The 22,271-nt window shown below is 36.9% G+C and overlaps 1 protein-coding gene across 9 annotated transcripts in view; it reads right to left on the bottom strand.

Annotated features, from left to right (window-relative positions):
* Stard13 (StAR related lipid transfer domain containing 13) overlaps positions 1 to 22,271 on the bottom strand; it is a 481,490-nt gene that overhangs the window by 205,861 nt on the left and 253,358 nt on the right. The window contains exon 1 of one of the 9 annotated variants that reach the window (XM_076872084.1): positions 15,118 to 15,139. The exons of 6 other annotated variants lie outside the window; for them this stretch is intronic. Coding sequence is in view for 2 of the 3 variants with exons in the window: in XM_076872073.1 (XP_076728188.1) it covers positions 10,593 to 10,716 (124 nt within the window). In the remaining variant the exon portion in view is untranslated. Of the gene's footprint in view, positions 1 to 10,592; positions 10,791 to 15,117; positions 15,140 to 22,271 lie in introns of those variants that run through there. 2 more of the 9 variants (XM_076872073.1, XM_076872079.1) reach the window with 2 other exon arrangements.

Here is a 22,271-nt window from a genome sequence, read left to right as displayed (position 1 = left end):
CATGCACTCACTGGGCAGCTCCTGTACCCAGCTACTATTTTAGGGCAGTTGGCATGTCACAATGAAGAGCTTGAGGCTTTGGGGAAATACAGGCATTTGGGTAAATCACAGCATTTAAGTATTCAGACAGGAGACCCCGTTTCAGAGCTATCTTATAGTTTGAACTTCTGAATATGATGATGGTGCTACTGATGCTACTCCTACAAATTTAGCATTTCTTATCTGTAAAGTAAAACTTGATAGGACTCCTTGATAAAGTTGCTTACACTCTCATACTTCTCTTGTATTTAGGATTAGATATATAGAACTGGTTTACCAAGCCACTGTCACCTGATTTTATTCATGGATTACTACTGTGCCCATCTGGAGGCAGAGCCCTGCTATCAGGCAGATCAACTTTATTTCAACAAGGCCTACAACAATGTGAGTATTCAGAACTGTTCAAATAATTCTCAGAAGATGTAACATAAAAGGAAATGGAAATGCATGCACTCCTTGTTTTTCAGTTGTCTGGGAATGCATATTTTTTACACTGTCAATGAGAGTTCTATGTACAGGTACTGTTAGCAAAAGAGGATTTAACCTTTGAAACTTTGTGAGACTAGACACAATCAGTTTTAGTGTTCTTCCCAGGGACAGATGGGCATAATGACAAAATAAAATGTTGGCAGACATATCCTGAAGATCTCTGGTGATAAATAATAGGCTTTATTGCTATATCTCCTAATTTCCTTTCCTAAGAAGGTGAAAACTGCATAGGAAATAGCTTTAATGGTTTTAATAGAATTGTTTTGATGAATTAATTTATTATGGGCACTATAAATAAATATTTAATTAAGAAACAATTTAAGAAGTTTTCAAAACAAGGATCTGAAAGTCTAGCAGATGAAGAATTGTATATTGTTCCAATTTCTTATTATACCTAAATGTCATACTTTAAAAAATTAAAATATTTACTTTAATAAATGTAATAACTAAATAATAATCATTATAACTCTGCAAACATCAGGGATAATGTTAGTACCTTGCTTCATAATGGTGCTGTCAGAATCAATAAGCAATAAAATAAAACACACTTCCCCTCTTGAAGTGCACCTTTCCTGAGAGCAAGAGGCACAGAGGATGCAAATTGTGAATTTGCAGATGCTCAAGAGAAGCCTTCCAAGGTCCCTTCCAGATCTAACCTCCTATGATTTTACTAGTTGCTTTTATCTTACCTTTAACATAAAGTGAACTCACAAAGCAAGGCATGATTCCACAAGAGGCTGGCTTCCTCTGAGTGGGACTGGCCCCATCATTTTCAGGGCTCCATGCAAAATGAAAATGTGTCTTCTGAATTTCAAGAATTTCAGGAGATTAACAGTAAAGCATTAAACCAAGAAGTGAATACTTCTGGCTGCTGGCCTGTGAAGTCCCAGGCCTATGAAGTCCACCAGCCCTACTTGACTGGTGCAGGAACTGTTGAGGTTTTAGGGGTGTTTTCAGGATCTTAGTGTATCCCTTTCTTGCTCCTTCTCCAATTCTAGCAGACATAGTTCCTATAATCGAAGGTACCAGTTGTTGTTGCTGTTGACATAGACTAGATGACCAAATCTACATGGGGAGTAACACTTGTGGATTTCCTAGGTTACACTCATGGGCATCTGCTCTTTCTCTCATCTATCAAATATTCTATGAAATCCATCAGAGGAGAAACTAAAAGACTTAGGAACATTAAGTTCTTTTAGATCCACAGTCTAGTTTTATAGATTCATTGATTTTTTAAGGCTAAGTGGGACCTGAGAGATTATCCTACTCCAATGTCTCACATTTTAATTAGGTCATCATCATATTCAATTTAGTCCAAGGACATGCAAATGAATTCCTAGTTGCACAGCTTTAAAGCTGATGGTGATTTTGATGAACAAACCTTAATTGATGATAAGTAAAGACAAATGTTAGCATAATGAATGGTTCATTCTATAACACTAATGGATCTATATGAGATGCTGCCAACCATGCTAAAAACATATTTAGCAGTTTACTTTTTATCCGAGTCAGAATAAGGAGAGTGAGGCAAATGTTCTGCCACTTGAAAGTCCCTAGACATACAATCTAAAATGGGTTCAAAAGATATGCCAACAAGGCAAATAAATCCAGAAGGGAAGAGGGTGGTGGCTTAAGGTTAGTGTTAAAAGAATCTTTTTCCTTAACCAAAAAACACATGTTTCTGTTGCTGCTGCTGCTGCTGCTGCTGTGTGTGTGTGTGTGTGTGTGTGTGTGTGTATTGACATTGTACTAAGTGCTTTTTAAATATTAACTCATTTAATCATTCATAAGTACTCTATGAGGTAAGTACTATGTTTATCTCCTTTTTTAAAGATGACAGAAATGAAGAACATTGGGATTAACTATCTTGCTCCCAAACCTCCTGCTGACAAGATAGAGGAAGGATTCAAACCCATGTAGTCTTGGCTCTAGTAGCTACTCTTAACCACCAGATTGTGATGTTGTGCCAGTGATCTTCCATTATGTCCCAACACCACTAACCCCATTCTCTACTGTATGGTTGTATGAACCAAGAGTTAAAGAACATGCACTGAGGACACTGGGCAGTCAATGCTCCTAGCACTATAGCTACACCTGTGAAAAATGTTTCTGTTAGTATTATAACTGAACAATGCTAATTTCACTAATGTTAACCACTCATTATATACCTGTGATAATATACATATAACATTCCAAATAATTTCAATTACTTTCCACCATGATGATGTTCCCCTGAAGGTTAACACTGCAGTTTTTTCATATACTGTTATTGCTTTGATTTAGATTTAAGACCTAGAAATCAAACTGCACAAAGTTTCTCTTTTTTACTTTCTGGAACAAAATAGCCTAAAAGACACTAGTTGAAATATGCAAAAGCCTTTTTAAAAATTTACTTTCATTCTAATAATTTCTCTTCTTTTATGTGTATTACTTATGAAGTGCTCTCTTGCCACTGAAAGGATAAAGTTTATTTCAAGACCATGGGCATGGGGAGAACTCCCTGTAGCTAGGAAAGATATAAACCATCATTGTTTTTGCAGAGCTGTGTGAGAAATACAACTCAACATCAGGTAAGTGGGGGGAGGATCTGTCTTGCTATTTTTGTGATGTCACTGTGACCACCCATATATTCCCATGAAATGATTGATTAGTATAATTTGTACTTTCTACCTTTTCTAGATATTCATACATTTGTACTTTGTGATGTTATTCTAATTGTCAATAAAAACACTTTCAAAAATCCTCAAGGAACCTGAAAATATTTCTACTTTATCTGGATGAAGAAAGGATAAGTATAAAATTCCAATTTAATATCATTCCTAGTAAATGTATCAGTTTTTATGGAGTTGCATAATTGTCTCTATTCATTTAATTTTCTACATAAGAAAAAGAAAGAAAAATTCAACAAATACCATATAGCATAATGAAATATAGATAATGTATGCTCTATTGTACAAAATAACAATCACAACATTCTGGAATTTTTACTTTGGATAAAAGTGTTACCAAAGAAATATTCTGCCTGAGAATGTAAAATGATTTGACACAGCAGATTTGCAAATACAATATTGTGTAGTCATGGCACATTCTATACTGTCCTTTGCAATTTCTGGAAGCTTGCTCTATTTCTGGTCAGATAGATCAGTTAAGTGATTTCAGCAGCATAATGAAATTTACGTGCTTTGCCAGGATACAACCACAGTACAGAATTAATATCCTGCACTACTGTCCCAACATGCTTTGACAAGGATGCTATTTCATGGCTCAATAAATACTTATTGACTAACTACAAACATGACAAAAATGTTTGTCCTTCAACTTGACTGTTTTAGGATTACACATTCAAGGACCCTGAAAAAAAGCCCAGGAATGTTGTAATATTTTTTAAGCCATGTTTGTTTTCATTTTGCAATATCACTAAACTTGCGAAAGGGTAGAATAGAAATATCCTATTGGATAAAACTACAATGTCTCCAGGCAAATTTTTCTTTACAAGCTATTTTGTTCAACATAAATTTTTAAAAAGCACAAAAAAGAATGTTAACTTTACTAGGCATGTGCTCTGTGACTAACTGGTCAAGTTGGTGATTCACAAAAATAAATAAATAAATAAAAATGAAGATCTTCAGGAATTTCAGCTAACTAGTTAGGTTTGTCTTTTATTCTAAACCACTACAAACAATTAACATAGTCTTCCTCCATTTCAGTTCCAGGAGGAAAGGGTATTTGTTACTTTTAAGGATTAGCCAGCAATTTGTAGATAGGTATGGCCAAGTTTAAGTTATTCTCCTGATAAATGCAGAAAATTAAGTTACTTCCCTTTCAAATACAAAAAATTAAGATGTTGGCTACTTATTTTTCTCTGAGAATACCACTTCAACCAACTTTATTTTTGCCATCGGCAATATACAACTGATAAAAATCAGTAAATGGATGCAATATTGGAAAAATCAGTATGTATAATCTTTCCTACTAGCTAAGCCCACCTGCCCAATACAAAGTTCTTACCCTGTTGCACATGAGCCCAATAAGTTTCAGGAATTAGAGAAGTATTTAGTTAACTATATTTTTCTTTTTTGTGTGTGAGGATTTTTTTTTTTTTTTTTTTTTTTTTTTTTTTTTTGGTCAGGGGCAACCTTAAGAAGTCTTTCCTACTGTTATTTTCATGATTTTTAAAAAATTCACCAACAGTTCTAGAACCAAATAAGCAAATTTATTGCAAAAGATTATTCAATGTAGTACTGCTATATTGTTAGAAGAAAGCAGCTATCTTTCTAATCCTCCCAGGAATTTAGCACATGCATATGTATATTTAGGTCCAGATGCTGTGCTCTAAACAAAGAATGCCCTAGAACTTGGTCCTTGGTCTCTTTTACCCTTATCTATATTCTCTTTCTAAGTGGCCCCTAGAGTTCCAAGGTTTTATAGACTAGTTTGTATGCCTCCCAAATTTATTTCACTGGTTCTGATTTTCTTTCCAAAGCTCTATTTGTACATCCAATTCTTTGACTTTTACATTTGGATGTCTACAAGGCACTCCAAAGTTAATGTGGCCAACAGATAACTCTTCACTCCTCTTCCTTCCCTTTCACTGCCAGCTGTTCCCATTTCAGCCAACAGCAACTACCCTCCATTAGTGGCTCATGTTCAAACCTAGGTGTCCTTTGCCTCCAACAACCAGTCTGTCACATTGCTGTACCTACTTCCAAGACATTTCAAATTTGTCCCTTTCTCTTCATTTCTACTACTGTCTCCCTAGTTCATGTCACTGTTGTGTCTCATATGAACCACTGCTGGTAGTAATTCAATCATGTCTTGTCAATTAAAAGTCTTTTGAGTACCAAATTCAAACTTCTTTCATTAGCAAGGAAGCTCATCATAATCTAACAACCTGATCCTTTCAATGTATCTGACATTGACTACTTTTTCATTAATCTTTCTGTTCCATTGGCCTTTGTTTTTCTCCTCATGTCCCTGTAATAACACAAGCTTACTTTGACCTCATTTCTTTTTTTTTCTCAAAAGTTTTATTAAGTGTTTAAAATATACAGTGAGCATCCTTTTTGCAAAATGGTTAGTACCAGATGTGTTTTGGCTTTCAGATTTTGGAATATTTGGATGTATATAATGAGATATCTTGGGGAGGGAACCAAAATTTAAAATCAAATTCATTTGTTTCATATATACCCTACATACATAGTTGAAAAGTAATTTTATACAACATATGAAATAATTTCATGCATAAAAATAAGTTTGCATATTATAGTTGAAGAGACTCAGAGGGTCTTTTACCCTGGAGGATGCTGAAGAAAGTGTTCTGTGCACCTGTGTCTTGACCATAATCCAATTACTTGAGGTCAGGTGTGGAGTTTTCCACTTGTGGCATCATGTCAGTCTTCAAAAAATTTTCAGATTTTAGATTACTTTGAATTTGGGATTTTCAGATTAAAGATGCACAGCCTGGATAACATTGTATTAGACCTAGAATTCTATGGTTATCATGCATTTAAATGCAAATCAATGGTTCTTAATCCTGACTGCATAGAGGAACCTTCTGCAGAATGTTAAAAAATACTGATGCCCAGGCCTCACCTGAACTGAATCAGAGTCTCTGGGAGGGAGGGGAACAGGGCATTGGTGCTCTGAAAGGCTTCAGATGATTCTCTGTGCAGACAAAGTTTAGAACCCTGATATAGATGATGCTCTCTCCTTCTCTGGTTTTAATTGCATATTTACTTGACTTTGATTTTTTTGTTATTATTCATATAAATCACCTATCAACATAGGCCCATAAAGGGACATTTTTAAAAAAAGCAGGAACAACAACACCATAACAGAGTAGGATGGCCTATTTTTCACATTAATCTGATAATGAAAAGGATATGAGATATACAGAAAGGATCGGATAGTATCATCCCGTACTTTTGATATCATGGAACACATTTAAGTTTTAATAAGGTACTTTTTTATGGCTCATGTTTTATTCTTGATTCTGCTCTGCATTAAAGTCCCAATCTTGTGTTTACATCATATCACAGGATGCTGCTCTTCAGTTTGAGAATGAATGAACATGTTTTAACATGATGAGACCTACTGAAATTTGGTGGAATAAATGTTTCTAATGAAACTCAAACTTTTTAGTTGTTTAAGTTCGTATATTCTTGGCAGCAATATATTTCCTGTGGTTCAGAGAAATTATTTAAAATTAGACTATAAAAGAGATCAAAAGACTTGGACATCAATTAGTTCACAAGCCACCTAAATATTGTTATATGAGCATAAAGGAATTAAACATATGGGTGAAATTTCTATTAAAAAGTACAAAGTTTTAAATAAAGGATCAGAAAGCTTTAGAAAAGTCATTTGGATTTTCTTAGACCTTAGCCTTTGAAAAGTAGCTCAAGCTGCTTACAGATACCAAAAAATTAAAGGGTATGCTTTCTGCCTAAAGAATTTAATAATGCTATAAAAGTTCAGAATTGTCACAGTAATGGATGATTAGGGAACTGGGGAAGCCAAAAGAACCTGTCACTCATCTACCTGGAAGAAACATGCACTTTACTAAGGGTTTACCACAGCCTCTCATATTTGCAGCCCCTTCTCTGGGAGTGGGTGGGATTGTATCACATAGGGGTCCCAACAAGTTATATGTATGGATGTTTATTTGTTTAAAATCTCTACAAGATCATATGCTAACCAGCCCAATGGGATGACCTAGAGACAAGCTATTTTAAGTGCACGGGGTCATCTTTGTCATTCCTAGATGGAAGAAAGTAATTTTTGCAGGCCTTTTGCTATTATTTTTTAATCTATATGTAACAGAGAACCTTAGAAAGGACTGGGAGTCCATATCTTCACAAAGCCTCGGGAAGAGGCAGTGTGGTGTAATAGGAAATGGGCACAGAAGGCCTTTGATTTCTGATGAACTGAATTTGAATCCTGCTTTGAACACTACCCAACTCTGTCATTTGGATATAAACAACAATTACCACCACTAATGCAATAATGAATGTTGAGATGACAGATGAGTGAAACTCTTACTGACCCCATGAGAAGAACAGAATTTTTGGAAATCAAGAAGTATGCATTGGCAAAAAACACACAACTTAATGGAAATTTAGCAACTACCCCAGAATTGGAAAGCCCAAGCAGGGGTCCCAATACCAGTTTTTAAATAATTCCCATGTATTATTTTAAAATAAAATGAACATAATTGAACACCATTCTCATCCTTTCATTGGTTTCATTATTTATGTCATTGTGACCTATGTTAAGAAATGCTCCCCCATGTATGCTCCCTTCCTTCCCGAAAATAGTCCCATATCACAGAAATCCAAAGGCTTCAATATGCTTAAACAGTTGTATTTCTTTTTACTTACAATCACATTTTCTGTTCAGTTAAAAAGATACTTTTTCAATGAAGAACATTTAAGATTGAAGTAGAATAAATTTTTCCTTCCCTGGGTTGTAAAAAAGCAAAGAGAGAATCAAATACCTCCAGAATTCTCTGGACAACAAACACAAATTTGTTATGAAGAACTCTGAATGCTGTTAGGCAAATTAAAGAAAATCCAGCACAAAACTTTTATCTAATAGAAAAAGATAAACAAAACAAAAACCAAAAAGACAATAGTCTCATATCATCTCTTGGCAGAACAGATGCCCTCTGGGGACATATTCACATAGTTGGTTATTCTGATGTTGCAAACTGAACCATTTAAGGACACTTTTACAAATGAAGAACACTTTCACTTAGAATTGATGCCAACATTAATAACTTAAGTATTTCAATGTCTCATGGCCAAAGTTCCATATTTTAGCTACCTTAGCAAGAAAACCCAAGAAAATCAATTTGCATCTAAAAGCTCCTTCATGGAGTTGGCTTGGTTTTGTGGCAAGCATCCCAGCTTGCTTAGAGAGGCAGAGGTTGAAGTCTGCTTCACAGTGGATTGTTTGGTCCCAGTTGAATAACCTGCTGGCATCTACTGTTAGCAGAGTGGTAAGCAGATTATGGGTAAGCAGATATTAATATTTTGATTAAACATTTTAAAACCTCATACTGCTATTTTAAAAAATAATTGCACTTCTCTGAGAGAGCTCTTATACTTACCATCCTGAAGCCACTTTTAGCCTTAATTTCTATATATTCATGGTCTTAAAATCTCTACCTATAGTTTATTTCCCAGGATCAAACTTTTCCACACAACTGCCTTACCTGTAATGTCTAAAATTCATGTGAATATATGATCCTCCTGGACAACCATAATAGTTTTTAGTGTTTACATCACCCTCTCTTCCCTCTCACATCATCTTTTGAAAAAGACAGTGCTGTAGTCATTTTTGGTCATAGTTTCTATAAAACCCAACATAGCCTTGGCAGCCCTCCTAGAAAGACTTCTTGTTTCCCAAGGATCCACTGATTTAGCAAACTTAGCAAAGTTAAATAACAGAAGCTATGAAAGAGTAAGCATTCTGAAGTCATGAAGCAATGAAAGTTTACTAGACCACAAAATTTTCTCTAACACTATCTATCATATAGATTATATAATTTAGCATGATAACAGGGAATGTTATTAATTGTTATTAATCGAGGTCTACAATGCATATACAGGTCTCCAAAAATTATCAGTTAAAATTACTGGGTGACCACAACTTATTTCTGGGAACAGACTGAAAAACCTGTTTATTTCTTGGGTGTTCACTAAATGGAGCCACAGTGCTGGACAGAAAATATGGGAGAACATTTTATGCTCACCACAGTGAGTGCTGGAATCATCCATAATGCCTACTTTTAATTTAGTTAACCTGATAATGACCTTCTGCTCAAGGTAATAAACACTGGGGCATCTGCTCCAGAATGCCATCAGGTTGTTGGGGAACTGGGTTGCATGGATTTAAGGGCAGAACATTAGCAACCTACAACCTATTAAACCTATAGTCTAAATAGGAAAAGGGAGAGGAGCTGCTCAAAGAGGGTTAAATCTCCCACTTTACCTGTGGCATCCTTTCTTTCTGCAAATCTCATACCTTCTTCTCTAGAACTCTCTCCCACCCCCGCATCATTGTCTATCTCAGGAGATACCACTGGAGAGGACAGCAAGATCCAATTGGCTCATTTTCACCTCGGAGGTCCTTCTCCTCACACTTCCCTCAATTCCTGAAGCATCTTCCAGCAGGTCACATTTGAGCAAAGGAGGCCAAAAACCTACACAGCCCAGTAACTGTGCTAGGGAATTGGGCCACTTTCTTTTATGGGACAGGTATGATGCAATGACTAAAGGGACCTAAAGCTTCTAAGAAGTACTCTGAGGAGGCCAGACCATTCACTATGCCTGTGGCCCTACAAGGGAGTGGTGCCAAGGAGCATGCACAGAAATGAGGACACAGCAGGGAGCTGGGGGTGGAACTATGCAAGGATTCTTAAGAACCTCTTGGCTCAGAATGATCATCTCCAGTCTTTCTCTGATTCCTGGGCAATGGATTCCCACAGGCAGGCCCTTCTTTGCAACCCCAAAGGGAAGAGAGCCTGATCCACAGCTGGACAGGGGTGCAAACAGGTGGTTACTAGCACCAACAAATGTTTCCCTGTTTTCCTCTCCCCCTAAACGTTCGGTCTCTCAGAGCTTTGGTAGTGCTCCCTCGCCTTGAACTGACTCTCCCCTCACCCACTCAGTGGATGTGTACCTCGTGGAAAAGGCAAGGCTGGGAAAGAGGCTGCCTTAGGAAAGGCCATTTGGGGTGGGGTGGAATGGGATAACAGAGGCCAGCCAGAAGAAGTGGCCACTGGGAGGAAGGCTCTCCAGGTGACCCCTGCTGCTTCTTTCCATCCACATGGAGCACCCTTCCAGGCAAGTAGCGTGCACGCGGGGTGTGCAGCCCACACCCACCCGCGTGCGCTGCGCTGGCCCAGGGAGGGTGGTGCATGCCGCTTGATCTGCCCAATCTCACGCTCTGAAACCTGTGCCCAGATCACGCTACCACCACGGGACAGCGGGGGCCGAGCTGGCAACGCAGCCGGAGCCTCCTCCCGCCCTCGCGGATCCCGGAGTCTCACGGACACCGACCTGCCAACCTTCTTTCCCGGACGTTTTTCCACAGCAGATCCCAGGCTCTGGCCGTAGAGTCCCGTAACTGCTCACTGATTGATCTCCTGAGGGGCGTTTGGAAAGCTCTCCGTTTGCTGGTCATTTTAGATCCTTCCTCATAACGACCGGCGGGTCACCACCGCCACTCCCGCGTGGCCGCGACTCACACTACCCAAGACTGGAGAAGCCAGACGCATAACTCCAGCTGGGGTCCCGGGACCCGCTGCGGGCGCGACACGGGTCCATCAAACGCTGGGAGGTTCCGCCACGCGCGCAGACAGGGATGCCTTGCCCTTGGAGTACCCTGCAAAGCTAACCTCTGTGCTTCGTCAACTCCTCACTCCTTTTCACTTTCCCTCTCCTCTCCTCCCCTCCCCTCCGCTGGGCGCTCCTCCACTACTCTTCTCTCCCTCCCCTTCTCTCTCCCTCTCCGACTATCTAGCGCCCCGCTCCTTCCAGGAGCGTTTTTCCGTCCTTCCTTCCCTCCCTCCCTTTCCTAACCTGACAGCTTAGTCCTCATGCCCCCACCCCCACCAAGCTTCCAACTCCCCTTTCTCAATTTCACGCAGAGATCAGAGGCTGTACCAGGTTCTTGCTATTTCCTGATACTTGCCATCTTTCAGTCTCAGAAAAGGCCACCATCACAATTGTTACGAAAAATTTAAACATGCTACCCTTAGTGTCATGATAACTCATTGGTTTTCCTGAATTCAAGTCACTTGAAATGAGCTTCTCTGTTAGGTTGACCTTCTGGAATTCTAAACTGGTAACATAATATGTTAATATTTTTGCTTTCACCAATAAAATAATTAGCTGAATGCAATCTACAATGAAATTAACATGGATAATTAATGAAATTAACAAATACTATTTCCATTGCATAAGCAATGAGAAAAATAATTTTCAAATATTAAAGTCAAACTGTGAGGAACCTACACAAAATAGATTTGCATACTCTGAGAAAGTATTAATATTCATACACAGTTAAAAAATAGGTATTATGAGGAAGTGAAACATGAAAATAAAATAATTTTAAGGTGTTTTAGCCAAAAGCATAAAATAGGATTTTAATTAGAAATTAACTCTAAACTTGCAGCCAAGAGAGGAGATATATTGGCTCTTCAAGAAATACAGCAGGAGACCATCAACTCTTTCCTAGGTTTCAACTTTTAATTCATAAGGCAAGACAAAACTATCTCAACCTCAGGGTGTCCTGCAATTTACAAGGATTTGTTTCTAAAGTTCTTTAAGGACCTTGAACAAAGTAATTATGACAATTTTATTTGATGTGATTCATGATGTTCAAATGCCCCATGGGAAGTTTGAAAATTTAAGAAAATCATTCAATCCTCCATTATACAAATCACTACTGATTTAGAATAGAAATTAGTGGGGCTGGGGTTGTGGCTCAGCAGTAGAGTGCTCGCCTCACATGTGTGAGGCCCTGGGTTTGATTCTCAGCACCACATAAAAGTAAATAAATAAAGATATGGTGTCCAACTAAAAAATAAATAAATAAATGAAAAGAATAGAAATGAGCAGCTATCTAAGTATCCTCTATACAGCTCTGTTAGTAAATATTTCCTCCATCAGTTCATATTGTTGGTGGAAAGTGGAGGGATGATGATAAAATTTGTCTTTGTTATTTTAAAACTCAAAAGAATAAATATTCAAAAGAATTCACTGGTGAAGCTCACTTCAGAATAAGCTAGAAGTAATGGAGAGCTGTTTTTGTGCCATCCTGTTAAGCCTTTGAAGTTGTCAGTTATGAAGCAATAAGGCATGGATCAGAAATGGACTTGAAATTGTGGCAGCCAGTTACAGACTAATCCAGATTGCCTTCTGGACCCATGCCAAATGCCCTTCTGATTACATCCTCTGTTCTGTATGTATGTAGTAATAGTAACAAAATGCTCTGCAAGTTTGTGTTCTCTTAAAGTGGCTGCTACTCAGCATAAGGACAAAATGTTTAACAAATATGTCCCCTGGGAAGCTGTGTATTTGACTTTTAAAAGGGATCTCTTATTGAAATCAGAGGCTGGAGTTATAATATTATATATACACAGGAATAGAGCAAGGAACATTCAAGTTAATTCAGTGATCATTTAGCTCCAAAGAACCTAGGTCCTTACTACTTTCTATTCTAACATGTATTTTATATTCAGACGCCCTGGATTAGGAATTTTCCTTATATGACTGATCTGAAGATAGAATCTGGCATTTCAAATTAGTTTAGTTCTGGCTGGTTCATGAGTGGAGTACTGTCTAAGAGAAGCTGATGAAAGATTGAAGTGATCTGCTTGGAACAGGTGCTGACTGAGCAGCTTGTGCCACACAGAATGGCCCAGCCCAGCTGCTGGCCCTGCTGGAGGAATCTCACAGCTGTGCAGAAGAGCCACCATAAATGCCAATGTTTCAACTCAAAAGGAAGCTCAGGGCCACTTGGAATATTTTATACAGGTCCTCAGCATCCACTCTCATTCTTCACAAGATCTGTTTCAAAGCTAAACCATAGGTGGAACTTCTCCTTTCCCCCTGGGGTCTTCATCTGCCAAAAGCTGATGAAAATACCACCTACTCCAGAGCAATGAAATCAGGCAGCTCCCTGCCCCTACCTGCCTTCTTGCTTACTTCCTATCACAACGGAAGAGGCGTGGCTCTTCCTACCCAAGACCTGGTCCCTAACCTGTACTTTGCTCTCTAGACCTTCTTGTTCATATAGGAAATTTGCTGCATCTGCTATTTCCTCTGTGCCCCCCTCTCATTGGTTCAACCCTCAAGTCTCAGCCTTTAACACAAACCAAAACCGAAACAACAGCAACTATAATAAAGCATACTGCCTCTACTTTCTATTTCTTGGGTTGGGGGAGAGTCTTCCCTTATCAGTGCTACACTCTAGGCTGCCTCACTACCTCATTGAAACTGTTCTTATAATGTCACCAATAAATCATCTGGTTGCTAAATCTACTGGTTGTCCTTTCTGGGATGTGAGGGCTACTGCACACTGCTGACTATTCCCTTCCTCCTGACACAGTCTTGTCTTTTGGTGGTCCTGGGACATCCTTACCTGGATGGACTTCTTTTTGTCACACCAGACCCCATGTGGCTCTTTTCAAGGCCCACTTGGTTCATACAGAAAGTACATGTGTTTAATATATAGCTGGAGAAATAGACCTATGCGATTCTTTTGTTTCTGCTCTCAATAGTAACTCCCTAAAGGCTTTTATTGTGTATAACATTACACAATCCACTTGGCGCATTGGAAGGATTCAGTCTATGCTACCAACCATAATACTATTATTATTACATCACTGTCTAGTCCAAATCTTTCCCAAATTCTTATAAGAAACCGTGACACCCAATCTAAATAACATTATAACTCCCTCCTAAGGCATCCAGTTTAATTTCTTGATAGTATTCTTCACTTCTGGACATTTTGTGTGTTTGTGGTTGGTCTCCAGGCAGATGTGTCTTACTCGTTTGTGGATCCTGATAGTCGGGCTCAGTAAATACTTATAGAATAAATGAAGGATTGTACTCTAAGGACATATTTTGTTTAACTTCCTTTATGCAGTAACTCTGACTGAATGCCCTTATCTCACTTTTTTCCCCCACTCATCCTTATTCAACTTGAATGCCACCTTCTCCTGGAAGGAGGAGGTTTTGTAAATTTGTAGATTTACTAATCCTACTGGCTGGCTGGTTCTTCCTCTACTATGTTTTCACAGTGCATTGGGGTCCCTTCTAGAAGAGCACTTATTGCAGAGCACTGTGTATAATTGTTTTCTCTCTGCCTCCCCAATAGTCCTGAGATCCCCCTGCAGATCTGGGACAGTACTTTTATTTCTGAATCCTTTTGCCCTTTTCAGTGAATAGCACATAGTAGGATGATTTACTAACTAAATGAATATTCTTATTATTTTAGATGACTCATTATCAGTAAGATCTGTTACTTAGTATAAATGTAAATTTTAATTATGCTTATGATGCTATTGTTTCATTGTCATTAATTACTATTTTCTTATATGAATTTTATCAATTTAAATACAAAGATTATATGTATTGATGATTATAGTTTTTAAACACAAAGCTATAATTAGAAACATTAAAATCACCTGTATCAAAAGAAAGAGCTGATATCATTTGAAAATTTTCCTTTCAGTTTTTTCTTTGTATATTAAAAAAGAATTTTATACCAACATTTTACACTTTTTTTTCCAGTTAGTATTAGGTTGTAAGAATTTTTCCAATTTATGTTATCTTTTAAAATGGTTTTCAACAAATATATAAAATTCTATTGCATAGATACGTCATAATTTATTCTGAAACTTTTATAACTTTGAACACTTCCCTTCAAATTTCTAAAATTACAAGTAATCTTGTGACAAAAAAAATTTGGCACATAAATAAAAACATTATTTTTTTCTTTCTCCTTCTTTTAGTGCTATGTAATTAAGACTCATCACCATATCACAGACATTAAGTGAACTTGCCACCCACTTACCTATATATCTGAATGCCAATGCAACTCCACAAATTTCTTATCTCTTTCACTCCCATTTCCCATGTTCAACTCTAATTCTGTCCCATTGTTCCCTACAGAAAAGTAGAGAAGCAACTTCTACTGCCTGTTGGGTATTTTGCTGTTGGAAACCTTTGCTTAAGAATAGAGCCCAGTTTCTAACTGTACCAAGCCAGAAATCCATTGCCAGAAGCCCATGGTCATGGTGCATAATTTCATGTGGTTTCCAGCTCTACTTTTGGGGACTGTCCTCCTTGAAAGAACTTTTTTTCTTTTGCTACCAGAAAGAAGGGTGAAGAGCACTTAGAACTGTCCCCTTGAGAGGTTCTTTCCCAAGAAAGATGTTAGGTGCATGCTTTGGGCTATATTTCAGGGCCTTATTGTTGAAGATTCTGGAGAAGCAGACTTTTCATGCCAGGTCTTTGGCTTATAGTCACCAAAGTGAATATGTCCTGTTTGGGGTCTCAGTGCTCTCCATTGCCATCTCTAAATCTACCTGTCTTGCTTTGGGGGTTTGGTTCTAGTAATTAAAAAAGTTTTGGGCTCCATGCTTCCTTAGAAGCAAAATTTAGTGTTAGCTGTAAGCTCTGCCTTCATGATTAATAACTTTGGCTATGTTTAATATTTTTCTGATGTGCACTAGTAAATGCTTCAAATCTCTAGGCTTAATGCCATATCATAACACAGATGCTTCTTGATTTTGAACAGTGTTATGTTCTGATAAACCAATTATAAGTTGAAAATATTATAAATAAAAATGAATTAATTAAATACAAGTAACCTATAGAACATCTTAACTTAGCAGCATAATCACTGTAGAGTATAAGTTGTTGCCCATCATGATCACAGAGTGACTAGGAGATGAGGGCACTGCTGCTACCCAGCATTCCAAGAGAGAGGATTTGACCACATATCTCTAACCCAGGAAAGGACTCAAATTCAAAGTACATCTTCTACTGAATGGGTATCATTTTTTTTTTAACTATGGCAAAGTCAAAAAAAATCTTCCAGGACCATCTGTATCTCACAGACTTTACAAATACTGTAAATCCTTTCCGTATTTTTCATGCATGTTTATGGAGACCATCATTACCATATGGGATATCCTGGGTCAGTGTCTCACAGATCTCTCCTGGCACATCTCAGAAGATGTTAGATTGAAGAAATTTCAGTGATTGCAATCACTAGAATCATTTTGACATCTGCTTTCAGATAACCTTGTGAGATCCTTTAGCCTGTCTATTTTATAAAAGTAAAGCACATAACTTGCTTTATTAGGTGAATTTAATTGTGTCCTAACTACTAACATGATTTAAGGCCAGCTAAGTGTGTTTATTGGTGTGGACAGTCAGAAGGGGCTGAGACCTTTGTATCCTTCAATGGAGTAACACTTTGCCCCAATTATATTTACCACACAAATATTTATTAAGCAATCTTTGGCATCTTTAAAAACAGGCAATATACACTCAGTATTCTACAAGAACAGGAAGAGTATGTAGGAAAATTGACCTATTAAGAGTCATCCATTTTATACTCACTATAGCATAGTTTAAGACCTTGGTACATTTTAGAGACACTCAAGTATATACTGTGAAACATACACAGTGCTACTGGACTCTAAGATCAATGAACACATCAGCTAAAGAGCAGAGAAAGCCAGTCCCAGCCTCCACAGGTAGTACTGTAGAGTGAAAAGGCTAAAGTCCAAGCAGAGGAGACACCAACTAGGTTCACACTGTGGCTACACACCTACTAGCTGTGTGATCTCAATCTTTTCTGTTCCTCAGTCTCAGCATCTATGAAATAGGAATAGTAATAGTCCCCCCCCACACACATAAAGCTTTTGACAAGGATCAAATGCAATGGTACATGTAAATACTTAAAATGGTGCCTGCTATAACATTTACTTTCATTAAATGTTAGCTTCAATTATTATTTTGCCTAAAACAATTCTGCAATCCTCATGAGATTCCAATTCAGCTGAAGTCCGGACAGAAGATATTCAACAGTGGTAGAAAATAGCAATGAATTTGAAAGGTATAAGAGTAGGATTCAAATATCAGCTACAAATGATATGCAGTGGGAGTGGTAGAAGCCATGGTTTTACCTCCCTATGCCTAGGTTTCCTGATTTGTCACATACAGAGAAGAAAATTTTATTCTAATAACACTGATCCAAGTTAAACTACATGTGAAAAGTTTAATTTAAAATGTAATCCAAACAAAAGATATCATGATAATAGAGAAGGTTTAGAGAATCTTTGAAACAGGTACATTTCCTATTTGCTTGTTTAAAACTGTATTTATTCAACAAAGGTCACTATTATAAAATGACACAGTGGTTTTTGGGTGGTCTGTGTTCCAGCTACTGACATGATTTAAAGCCAGCTAAATGTGCCCAATTCTTTCAGACACTAAGAGTGCCAAGGCAGAGTTCTCTCAACATCCTGAGACATATCCTTATTACTAATAGAACTCTAAAGAGTGTAAATAATATTATAAAATGTATTTCAATTTATGATGTTTTAAAAAGAGTAAAGATTCATAGAACAATGGAATGGAATAGAAAACAGAGACGGACCCACACAAATACAGTTATCTGATCCTTGGGAAAGGGATCAAAAATATATGTTGGAAGAACAGCCTTTCTAACAAATGATTTTGGAAAAACTGGATATCTACATGTAGAAGAATAAAACTAGGTTCCTATCTTTCACCTCCACAAAAGTCAACTCAAAAAGGGCCAAAGCCCTCAGAATAAGACCAAAAACTAGGCAACTCCCAGAGGAAAAGGGAATATTCCACAGTGTATGCAATGACTTACTTCCTCAATAGAACTCCTAAAGCTCAGAAAATAATACCAAGAATTATTTTATAAATGTATGCCATCAAATTGAAAAGCTTCTGCACAGCAAAGGATACAACAGAAAGAAAGAATAATCTTTGATAGTTACTCTTCCAAAGGAGCATTAACATCCAGAATATGTAAAGAACTAAAATATTTTCCACCAAAAATAGCCTACAAATAACTCATTCAATAATAGGCAAATGAAATAGATACTTCTCAAAAGAAGAAATAAAGATGGTCAACAAATAAATTTTTTTAAAAAGCTATACATGTTTAGTGATTAGGGAAATGCAAATCGAAACTACACAAAGATTTCATGTCACTCCCAGTTAGAATGGCAGTCATCAAGAACACAAATAATAATAAATGCTGGCAAGGATGTGGGGGAAAAGGAACACATACATTGTTGGTGGGACTGTAAATTAGTACAACCACTGTAGAAATCAGTACAGAGCTTCCTGAAATGGCAAGGAATAAAAACACCACATGAACCAGCTGTACCATTTCTTGGTATTTATCCAAAAGAATTATTCAGAATATTATAGCAATACATGCATACTCATGTTTACAGCAAAGCAATTCATGATAGCCAAATTATAGCCTACATGTCCATCTACACATGGATGGACAAACTAAATGTGGTATATATTCACAATGGAATTTTATTCAGCCATAAAGAAGGATGAAATTATGTCATCTGCATGAAAATAAATGAAACTTGAGAGCATTATGTTAGGTGAAATAATCCAGATTCAGAAAGTCTGGATTGTCTGTTTTTCCCATATGTGGAAGCTAAGAAAAAACTGGGAAAAAAAGAGGTGGTTTCATGATAATAGAAAGAATACCAGTAGAATAGAGCAAGGACACCAGGGGGAGGAAGGAGGGGAAGGAAAGGAAAGGTTCTGGGGATTGAAACTGACCAAAATTATGTTATATGCACATACAAATATATCACAATGGATCCCACTATTACGAATAATTTAATGAACCAATAAAGTCTATTTATCAGTTTAAAAAATAAAATATGATAAAATTTTGACACTCAAGATATAATTCCTTATTTTTTCAACAGAAACCCTTAAGAAGTACTTAATTTTTTAAAATGTGTGTTTTTCTTTTAGTGCCTTATGATAACATGGTGAATACAAAGAGAGTTACTATGTTTAAGAGTTTCTGGATCAACAGAAATTACTTTTATCATTTAATTTATGTTTTCTTCTGTCTACTGTCCTTTGTTGAACGTTTTTCCTTCCAGGTGAGAAAACATGATATTGTTTGAATCACTTCAGTTGTGCTCCATAGGCCATTCAGTGCTAATAATATATATTTGGCATAATTTGCTTTTTTATAAAGTATTCTTAGGTGCCATTTTTTTTTAAAAAAGAGCTGATATTAATGAAGGAAAACTGTGAACCAAATTCATTTTGGAGTCCTGAGAAATCTTTCTGAATTTAATTTATTTTTGGATACTTCTATTTATTTATACAACTCAGGGCCCCTCTTTTGTCTATCTTTGTATTTCCTGTGCCTAGAACATTTTTTTTAATGTTATTGAATTTAATTTTCTTAACTTTTAGGTCTAAGCCTAATTGTCCTCTCCTATGAAGCCCTTCCTGACCACCTATCCATGCATGTTGTTGTTCTCCATTTTGTGATCAAACCTCACTAATAGCACATGACCACATAATATTTTGTGTTGGTTTATTTTTGCTTTTTGCCTCAATTACTCCTTCTCTAGATTGAAATTTTCAAAAGAGCAGGGACCTTGCCTTTCTTTTTTGGATACTGATTTCCATCTCAAGCAGTGTTTAGCATAAAACATGTGCACAATAAACATATGTGGTAAATGAATAAATGGTGAGTCACTTGCCAAGAAACTGCATGTCATTACTGGAAATCCTCAATGTTACCTGATTCTGACCTATTCCCTCTAGAGAGCTTAAATCCTTGTAGTCACAACTCTGGGGACCTTTGTCTTTATTTCAGCCACCCACTCCCATGGACACACCCTGGTCTAAGTCACCACTCAACTTACTGCACTTCTGAACCTTTATCTCTGCCTCTGGAAGAACCTTGATTCCTTTTCGCATTCCTCATCTTGTCTTCTGATCTTTGCTTTTGCTTTTCCTTTACTTAATCAGCTCCTCTCCTTGGTGCTATGCCTTCCTAACCTCAGATTAAGCTCCAAGAGCCAGAGTTTCCACCACTGCCTCATTACACACACACACACACACATACACACACACACACACACACACACCTACCTACAACTATTTTAGTTCTTTGTTCTTCCATACTGTTCTGGCAAAATGCCTGTATCCACACTTATGTCCAGGCCATTATGTGCTACAGGTGACATCCTGAAACTGAGCAGACTGATGACACAACACTGATGGGGTGAGAATCACCAGCCCAATCTTTGCTGTCTCTACCTGGTCCCTTTTCTTTGGACACAACATCAAAATCTCTCTCGGAATGTCATCACTCTCCCTAGGGCTCGTGTACTTTTTTCCCTTACTCTCAATGTCAGTGCTTGCCTGATACTTCACAGAGGAACTGATATTTTCTTGACTGCATTGGTGCCTTTGTACTTGCTCCTCTTGCCTAGAACACACAGACTTTTCATTTTTTAAGATATACATAAGGCCCATAAAGTACAGTTTCACTTTCCCCATGCATTGTAACCTCCCAAGGACCAAATATTGGACCAAATATTGCTCAATACAATAGTCCCCCTTTATTCATGGTTTCGCTTTCTATTAGTTACCCTTGTTTAGTTACCCTTGGCCAATCATGATCTGACATATTAATGGAAATTCCAGAAGGAAACTGTTTGCATGTTTTAAATTGCATGTCATTTTGAGTAGTGTGATGAATCTTACTCCATCCTGTTTATCTGGGATGTAAATCAGTTCTTTGTCCAATGTGTTCACACTGTATGTTACCCATCTCCAGTCACTTAGTAGCCATCTTGGTTATCAGATTGTAAAAACATCATGGTGCTTATGTTCAAGTAACCTTTATGTAGTGGTCTGACGCTATTACAGTGCCTATGTATTATCATTCACCTCATTTCATCTCATCATACAGACATTTATCATTTCAAATCATCACAAGAATAAGGGTGAGTACTGTGCAATAAGGTATTTTGAGAGAGAGACAGATCACATTTATATAACCTTTTAATATTGTTATAATATTCTATTTATTATATATTATGTTATATTATTATGTTATTATACATTATATTATTGCAATATTTTATTACTATTGCTGATGTATAAGTTAAACTTGACCATAAGTATGTATGTATGAAAAAATATAGTATGTGAGGTTTTTACTATTCATGCTCTAAGTAACTACTGAGGGTTTTGAAATATTTTGCCCATGGATAGGGAGGACTCTGTACATAGCAAGTTCTGAATGAATGAAGTATTGAAAACCCAACAGAGTGGGTTTGGAAGATAGGTGTACTTATATATTACCTATTTAAATGTTGAAATATTTAACATTAATCTTTAAAAAATAGCAATTAGTATGCACACAAACATTTTAAGTTCTAAGTCATGATTTATAAAATAAAAATAAATGACAAGAAAATTCAAAATAGCAATATATAATTATGTGACTAAATATTTTGGAATATTTAATCAAGTTAATTAATTTAAAGCATTACATAGGACTCTCCTCCAATTAAAAATTTACAATTTATACTTGAGGAAGCTAATCTTATCACAAATCAACATTCCCTTTCCTTGACACAAACCAGATTAGGACTCTGGAGTTTTCTGTGTGAAAAATAGAAATGTAAAGCTTTCAGTATTTCAAACATATAATAAGAATCAATGGGGGAATTGCATGGAAGGTGGAAGGAGACCCTCATTGTTATACAAAATACATGTATGAAGATGTGAGGGAAAAAAAAAAGAATAGCGTTACCCTAGATTAGGTAGAGAGAAGTGATGGGAGGGGAGGGGAGGTGTTGGGGAGAAGGAAGGATAGTAGAATGAAACAGACATTATTATTACTGTGTGTATATATGTGAACACATGACCAATGTATTTCTGCAACCTGTATACTCAGAAAAATGAGATATTATATCCCATCTGATTCAAATTTATGATATGTCAAGGTCATTATACTGTCATGTGTAACTAATTAAAACAAATAAAAAAAGAATCAATGGGATTATCTTTAACTTACAAGAGTATACCATGAATTTAATGTGTAAACTTGTTATTAGTGTCTAAATGTGAATACAATATTGTACAAAAATTATAATTCCCTAT

This window comes from Callospermophilus lateralis, chromosome 12 (assembly GCF_048772815.1).
Source record: "Callospermophilus lateralis isolate mCalLat2 chromosome 12, mCalLat2.hap1, whole genome shotgun sequence".
In the NCBI taxonomy this organism is placed as follows: domain Eukaryota; kingdom Metazoa; phylum Chordata; class Mammalia; order Rodentia; family Sciuridae; genus Callospermophilus; species Callospermophilus lateralis.
This window is presented reverse-complemented; position numbering and strand designations above follow the sequence as displayed.